Source organism: Panulirus ornatus, chromosome 56 (genome assembly GCF_036320965.1).
Source record: "Panulirus ornatus isolate Po-2019 chromosome 56, ASM3632096v1, whole genome shotgun sequence".
In the NCBI taxonomy this organism is placed as follows: Eukaryota; Metazoa; Arthropoda; class Malacostraca; order Decapoda; family Palinuridae; genus Panulirus; species Panulirus ornatus.
In genome coordinates, this window is record NC_092279.1 from 34,275,792 (window position 1) to 34,284,482 (window position 8,691).

An 8,691-nucleotide genomic window follows, 5' to 3' on the forward strand; every position below is an offset into this window, starting at 1 on the left:
GAATGTAGGTTTGCGGCAGGGGTGTGTGATGTCTCCATGGTTGTTTAATTTGTTTATGGATGGGGTTGTTAGGGAGGTGAATGCAAGAGTTTTGGAAAGAGGGGCAAGTATGAAGTCTGTTGGGGATGAGAGTGCTTGGGAAGTGAGTCAGTTGTTGTTCGCTGATGATACAGCGCTGGTGGCTGATTCATGTGAGAAACTGCAGAAGCTGGTGACTGAGTTTGGTAAAGAGTTTGAAAGAAGAAAGTTAAGAGTAAATGTGAATAAGAGCAAGGTTATTAGGTACAGTAGGGTTGAGGGTCAAGTCAATTGGGAGGTGAGTTTGAATGGAGAAAAACTGGAGGAAGTGAAGTGTTTTAGATATCTGGGAGTGGATCTGGCAGCGGATGGAACCATAGAAGCGGAAGTGGATCATAGGGTGGGGGAGGGGGCGAAAATTCTGGGAGCCTTGAAGAATGTGTGGAAGTCGAGAACATTATCTCGGAAAGCAAAAATGGGTATGTTTGAAGGAATAGTGGTTCCAACAATGTTGTATGGTTGCGAGGCGTGGGCTATGGATAGAGTTGTGCGCAGGAGGATGGATGTGCTGGAAATGAGATGTTTGAGGACAATGTGTGGTGTGAGGTGGTTTGATCGAGTAAGTAACGTAAGGGTAAGAGAGATGTGTGGAAATAAAAAGAGCGTGGTTGAGAGAGCAGAAGAGGGTGTTTTGAAATGGTTTGGGCACATGGAGAGAATGAGTGAGGAAATATTGACCAAGAGGATATATGTGTCGGAGGTGTAGGGAACGAGGAGAAGAGGGAGACCAAATTGGAGGTGGAAAGATGGAGTGAAAAAAATTTTGTATGATCGGGGCCTGAACATGCAGGAGGGTGAAAGGAGGGCAAGGAATAGAGTGAATTGGAGCGATGTGGTATACCGGGGTTGACGTGCTGTCAGTGGATTGAATCGGGGCATGTGAAGCGTTTGGGTAAACCATGGAAAGCTGTGTAGGTATGTATATTTGCGTGTGCGGACGTATGTATATACATGTGTATGGGGGTGGGTTGGGCCATTTCTTTCGTCTGTTTCCTTGCGCTACCTCGCAAACGCGGGAGACAGCGACAAAGCAAAAAAAAAAAAAAAAAAAAAAATATATATATATATATATATATATATATATATATATATATAATATATATATATATATATATATATATATATATATATATATATATATATATATATATATATTATTTATGTTTTATTTTGCTTTGTCGCTGTCTCCCGCGTTTGCGAGGTAGCGCAAGGAAACAGACGAAAGAAATGGCCCAACCCTACCCCATACACATGTATATACACACACGTATATACACACACACGCAAATATACATACTTATATATCTCAATGTACACACATATATACACACACAGACACATACATATATATCCATGCACACAATTCACATTGTCTGCCTTTATCCATTCTCATCGCCACCTCGCCACACATGGAATACCATCCCCCTCACCCCTCATGTGTGCGAGGTAGCGCTCGGAAAAGACAAGAAAGGCCCCATCCGTCCACACCCAGTCTCCAGGTGTCACGCAATAATGCCCGAAACCACAGCTCCCTTTCCACATCCAGGCCCCAAACAACTTTCCATGGTTTACCCCAGACGCTTCACATGCCCTGATTCAATCCACTGACAGCACGTCAACCCCGGTATATCACATCGATCCAATTCACTCTATTCCTTGCCCGCCTTTCACCCTCCTGCATGTTCAGGCCCCGATCACTCAAAATCTTTTTCACTCCATCTTTCCACCTCCAGTTTGGTCTCCCACTTCTCCTCGTTCCCTCCACCCCTGACACATATATCCTCTTGGTCAATCTTTCCTCACTCATTCTCTCCATGTGCCCAAACCATTTCAAAACACCTTCTTCTGCTCTCTCAACCACGCTCTTTTTATTAACACACATTTCTCTTACCCTATTATTACTTACTCGATCAAACCACCTCACACCACACATTGTCCTCAAACATCTCATTTCCAGCACATCCACCCTCCTGCGCACAACTCTATCCATAGCCCACGCCTCGCAACCATACAACATTGTTGGAACCACTAATTCTTCAAACATACCCATTTTTGCTTTCCGAGATAATGTTCTCGACTTCCACACATTCTTCAAGGCTCCCAAGATTTTCGCCCCCTCCCCCACCCTATGATTCACTTCCGCTTCCATGGTTCCATCCGCCGCCAGATCCACTCCCAGATATCTAAAACACTTTACTTCCTCCAGTTTTTTTCCATTCAAACTTACCTCCCAATTGACTTGACCCTCAACCCTACTGTATCTAATAACCTTGCTCTTATTCACATTTACTCTTAACTTTCTTCTTTCACACACTTTACCAAACTCAGCCACGAGCTTCTGCAGTTTCTCACATGAATCAGACACCAGCGCTGTATCAACAGCGAACAACAACTGACTCACTTCCCAAGCTCTCTCATCCCCAACAGACTTCATACTTGCCCCTCTTTCCAAAACTCTTGCATTCACCTCCCTAACAAACCCATCCATAAACAAATTAAACAACCATGGAGACATCACACACTCCTGCCGCAAACCTACATTCACTGAAAACCAATCACTTTCCTCTCTTCCTACACGTACACGTGCCTTACATCCTAGATAAAAACTTTTCACTGCTTCTAACAACTTGCCTCCCACACCATATATTCTTAATTCCTTCCACAGAGCATCTCTATCAACTCTATCATATATGCCTTCTCCAGATCCATAAATGCTACATACAAATCCATTTGCTTTTCTAAGTATTTCTCACATACATTCTTCAAAGCAAACACCTGATCCACACATCCTCTACTACTTCTGAAACCACACTGCTCTTCCCCAATCTGATGCTCTGTACATGCCTTCACCCTCTCAATCAATACCCTTCCATATAATTTACCAGGAATACTCAACAAACTTATACCTCTGTAATTTGAGCACTCACTCTTGTCCCCTTTGCCTTTGTACAATGGCACCATGCACGCATTCCGCCAATCCTCAGGCACCTCACCATGACTCATACATACATTAGATAACCTTACCAGCCAGTCAACAATACAGTCACCCCCTTTTTAAATAAATTCCACTGCAATACCATTCAAACCTGCTGCCTTGCCGGCTTTCATCTTCCGCAAAGCTTTTACTACCTCTTCTCTGTTTACCAAATCATTTTCCCTAACCCTCTCACTTTGCACACCACCTCAACCAAAACACCCTATATCTGCCACTCTATCATCAAACACATTCAACAAACCTTCAAAATACTCACTCCATCTCCTTCTCACATTACCACTGCTTGTTATCACCTCTCCATTAGCGCCCTTCACTGAAGTTCCCGTTGGTGGTGATCTAGTATAGGCCACTCAACAGATGAGAGTCGGGAGCTGACCGGCTAACTAACTGGCATAGTAGGTCAGCTGTTAAAGTTGCGGCTTGAAAAGGGTTGAACGCAGCGGGAGCCTCCATCGCCTGACCGCAGCCCTCTGCTTCCCGCCGGGGTGGTAGTTCTGAGCGATCTCTTCCAGGATGTCTACTCTTGTCACAGGTTTTCGCTCCGTGTCATACGTCAGGTCAAAAAGAAAAATAAACATGCTCTCTTGAACTGCTGGTATGTCGGGTGCCAGTCCTGGCGAAGTGGGAGCGGCTAATGACCGTTCCTCCGCTTGCCCACATTGTGGGGCAACCTTCGCCAGCTTTCGGGGCCGTGAGGTCCACGGAAGGCAGGCACCTTATCATATGCCTTCTCCAGATCCACAAGTGCAACATACAGATCCATCTGTTTTTCTATGTATTTCTCACGCACATACTTCAAAGCAAACACCTGATCCACGCATCCTCTACAACTTAAAGCACACTGCTTCTCCCAGGCCTGTTCTGTACATGCCTTCACCCTCTCAATTAATGCCCTCCCATACAACGTTCCAGTTATACTCAACAAACTTATACTTCTGTAGTTTATCTCCTCTGCCTTTACATGATGCATGCATTCTTCCAGTCCTTGGGCACCTCACCATGATCCATAAATACATTGAATGTTCTTACCAACTAATGAACAACACAGTCAACCCTTTTCTCCATAAATTCAACTGCAATGCCATCAACTCCCGCCGCCTTGCCGTATTTCACTTCCAAGTCTTTCACTACCTCTCCACTCTTCACCAAGCCATTCTTCATGACTCATTTCATATACCACTCTGACCAAAGCACTCACTCATGAAACATTTTAACAATCTTTCAAAATACTCACTCCACCTCCTCACTTCATTACTACCTGTTATCACTTCCCCTTTTGTTGCCTTCACTGATGTTCCCATTCGTTCTCTTGCCTTTCGCATCTTTTTCACCTCCCTCCAAAACATTTACTTATTCTTCCTTGAGTTTAGTGATACTCTCTCACCCCACCTTTCATTTGCCCTCTTTTTCACCCCCTGCATCTTCCTCTTGACCTCAGGCCGAAATTTCATATACCTCTTTCTATCATTTACAATCCTTCCCTGTAATTTCCGCTCTGAAACCTCTCTTTTCTCTCTCTCTAGCAACTTTACTTACTTCTTCATCCCACCACTCACTACCTTTTGTAATTTGCCCATATCCCACCTCTCGCACGCCACATGCATCTTTTGCATATTCTGTATCTGCTTCCGTAAAAACTTCCCATTCTTTATCCACTTCCCTCTCTTCATCTGCTCTCATCTTTTACTATTCCACACTCAGTCTCTGCTGGTAAATCTTCACACAAGTCTCCTTTCCAAGCTCACTTATTCTCACCACTCTCTTATTCTCGACATTGTCTTCTCTTTTTCAAATACCTCTACAAATCTTCGCACTCATCTTCACAATATAGTAATCAAATATGCCACCAGCTGTCCCTTTCATCCAAAGGTCTCTCTTAACACGCCTTTCAATCAACATGCAATCTAATAATACGCGTTGACCATCTTTCCTACTCAGATACGGAGACTTGTGTATTAATCTTTTAAACCAGGTATTTCCATTCACCAGTCTTTTTTCAGCGCACAACTCCACAATCTCCCCACCATTTCCATTCATAAAACTGAATTACCCATGCGAAGCAGTCATACCTTCACCGCAATATTTTCTATATTTGCATTTAAATCAGCCATCACTAATATCCAGGTCTTGTGCACCAAAACTGGTGGCACATTTATTTAGCGGCTCACAAAACCCTTGTCTCTCTCGATCTTCTGAAGTCCAGGTGCATAAGTACCATTAATCACCCATCCACTTTCAGTTTTATCCACATCAATCTAGAATTCACTATATATTTTATGTCACACTCCCATAGTTCCTGCTTCAGGAGTAGCGTTACCCCTTGCTTTATTCTTAATATATTTCCAAATCACTCTTCCTCTTTAACCTTGGGCTTTGTTTAACTCGGAGCCAATGAATTCAGGTCTCTTTCCTGAAACATTTTACCAGTCTTTCCTCTCTTATCATCTTCTTTACAGCTACACACATTTAGACACCCAAGTCTGGGCCTTCGAGGAGGATGGACATTTCCTGCCCGGCTCCTACTTCTGCTGGCTCCTTCTTCTCCTCCAATTGCTCAGAAAACTATGGTTCAGATATGTCTCCTACACACACTTGGCCAAAGTTTATTCATTTCATATTTTTCGTTAATTATTCATTTTCATATCACTACATATAGAGTGCTTCATTATTTTTGTCACTATTTCGGGGAATGTGTGTGGTGTTTATATAAGCCTTGTATCTTGCACTTTGGGTTTTTAGTCTTGATTACGGCTTTAGTTACCCTTGAGTCTTAACTAGAGAGAGAGAGAGAGAGAGAGAGAGAGAGAGAGAGAGAGAGAGAGAGAGAGAGAGAGAGAGAGAGAGAGAGAGAGAGAGAGAGAGAGAGAGAGAGAGAGAGAGAGAGTAAAATAGATAAACACAGGACTACTTTAGTTTGCTTCTCCAGAATTGTGTAAATAACAATAGAATTCTCTGTCTCTTCCATTGAAATTTAAGTCGAATGATTTCCTTTTCCTTTAGTTAAGATTATCTTTGACAAGGTCTGCAGCATTGATGCTGTCCTGGTTAGCAAGAAAACGATTGCAAATTCATGTTTCGATTTTAATGTCGTCTGAACCGAAATAACTTTGAAAAGAGTTCTGCAACGTTTCCGGGTGTCTGAAGATCTCTGCCTGTAGAGGAATTGACTAAGCTTTGTTACTTTCTGCTCAAAGTTAAGTGCTTGAAGACTTATCGTTTAGAAAGCCAACGAGCTTCTCTTTAGTGGAGAAGAACATATGCTGCTTCCATTTCTCAGTAAAACTTCTTGAAGAGGCGATCATTCAAGTCCTTGGATAGACAAGAATTCTCTTAGAAGTATTGGCAGATATTTTGACGTCATTGCATCCCTATGAAGAAGGCAGTGAGTCACGGTGATGTGTGGAGCTTCTTCCTTAACCAAAATAGCAAATCCAAATTTGTGCATCGTAGGTACTCTGTCTGTGCACAGAATTACAAGATCCTTCTTCCAGTCAAAGTTTTGGCTAGGAAGAATATAATCACCATTTCCAAGACCTCGATGGGCATCAACGTACACATAAGCGGACGAAACCAGTAGCTGGCGTTAAATAGGGTAAAATAATTACAGGTATGGTGATTGGTGTGTTCAGCTTCGGGTGTGAACACATTACCTGGTGTGTACCGGTGGTCGCCGCGAGGTGGACACTGCGGACGGCCCACCGAGACACTGCAACCTCACTAGTGAGGGAACCACTGCCTGTAGTAAGGAAGTAAGTTCTCAAATTTCCATAAAAATGAAGCCTGATTACGGTACTGTTATCATTTATGCTCAGACTTTACACAATTATATATCAATTATATTCGCTGGTAGATATATAGATGTATACGTGCATATAATTGATAGATGCTGTAACCTAAGGGTATTTAAACAGAAATAGATAAAAAGAATAGATCTTGAATGAACATTTTTTTCTACAGGGATGCAGGACCATGAAACATATGCTGGTTGTGTTACAGGCAACCACTTAGCGACCATACAGATACAGTCTCAGCAATGCGTTCTACATCCCTCCAGTGAGACCAGATCAGAAATCTCCCCATGATAGCCAGAACTAGCCAAGCTAAGGGATAGAACATGTCCAGGTAATAACGTGTTCTCTGCAGTTCATCCCTGGCGACGCGTCCGTGAACATGTTCGATCACTCGCACCTCGATGTTATGACTGCAGTGTCCTGCTCACATGAATCGGTCATGCCTGACAGTTGAGTCCCTCTTACACTCAACGTATGTACGTCTATTCATGAACTTCGTATTCCTGTTTATTCCTGCAATATTCTTACCTCTGTATCTCACTATACTGTAAATCTAGAAAAAAGTAGAGTTTGTGCTTTAGAAATTTTTCTTTCCATATCCTTTTAGCCTAAAGAAAACTTGCGCTGGAGTCTCTTCATTTTCTAAAATGCAAAACACTTCATGCATACCATCCTTAACACAACCATATCAAAAATCCATATTCTTCTAAACTGCAACAGTTGTGCTGAGCCTGTAAACAACTTCACCATAACATTCTAATTACTGCAACGATCATTCCCGTAAGTATACCCTGTTCCCCAAACAACTATAACAATTATCAGAAGTCCACCATGTAAGCATTAGCAAGTATAAAAGTCGTCCATTCTCGTGTGACTTACTTTCCTTCAAAACAAAATATTTAGCATCTATATAGTCGTCAAAACTTATTGACCAGTAAAGACTACGTATTGTTTCAACTAACAGTACATCTAAGGTACAAAACATTAGAATTACCTTGGTCTAGATTTACTTTAAAGATTGTTAACATCTGGGTCAGCACCGTAGCTAGTCTACCCTTGGAATGCTTGCTACGGGGAAGCCATCTCTGCCAAATAAAGACCTAAATTAAGGTATATATGGCCTCTTAGTGATGTGTTATATATGCTTGATATCCCTCACATATTGGAATGGAATATGATCAAGGATAACATGATGATAGAAATCAAGTCAAATTAGAGCGCATAGAACTAGAATATACTTTTCAAACTAACTCAAACCCAAGCATTACTTTTTTCTCCTTTGATAACATTACTTGAAGCTCCATAATGCAATATCTTAAAAACCATAAAACAACATTAGCGCTAGGAAAACCTGGGGCCTGAAATCATTATTTTGCCTACATCAAAGACCTCCAGAGAAATGATATACTTTCACACAACTGAACTAGTTTTATGAAAACTTTGTATAATGGAGAGCCATTATTATGATAAATTCATAAAGAATATCAATACTTATGCCACACAAGTACAATAAATGTGTAATAATCATTTATGGCAAAATATTCATGATAATAGTTCAAACCCTTCCCTGGGGACAGGGAGAAGGTTAAGCACTTAGGCCAGAATCCTGGTTGTGACAATTGGTGCACTTTCACCCCAGCCGTTCATCCACACTTAAGGGGTTTATCAATAGAATGGGTACCTAGCCCAGGCTAATATATATGTATATATATTTTTTTTTTTTTCTTTTTGCTTTGTCGCTGTCTCCCGCGTTTGCGAGGTAGCGCAAGGAAACAGACGAAAGAAATGGCCCAACCCACCCCCATACACATGTATATACATACACGT

General features: G+C 41.9%; 1 protein-coding gene across 1 annotated transcript in view; it reads left to right on the plus strand.

Moving 5' to 3' along the window:
* LOC139766063 (glutamate receptor-like) overlaps window positions 1–7,425 on the plus strand; it is a 29,836-nt gene extending 22,411 nt beyond the window's left edge. The window contains exons 7-8 of the mRNA XM_071694217.1: window positions 6,681–6,822; window positions 7,031–7,425. Coding sequence (XP_071550318.1) covers window positions 6,681–6,822; window positions 7,031–7,046 — 158 coding nt within the window. The 3' untranslated portion in view covers window positions 7,047–7,425. The remainder of the gene's footprint in view (window positions 1–6,680; window positions 6,823–7,030) is intronic.
* The last annotated feature ends 1,266 nt before the right edge of the window (window positions 7,426–8,691 follow it).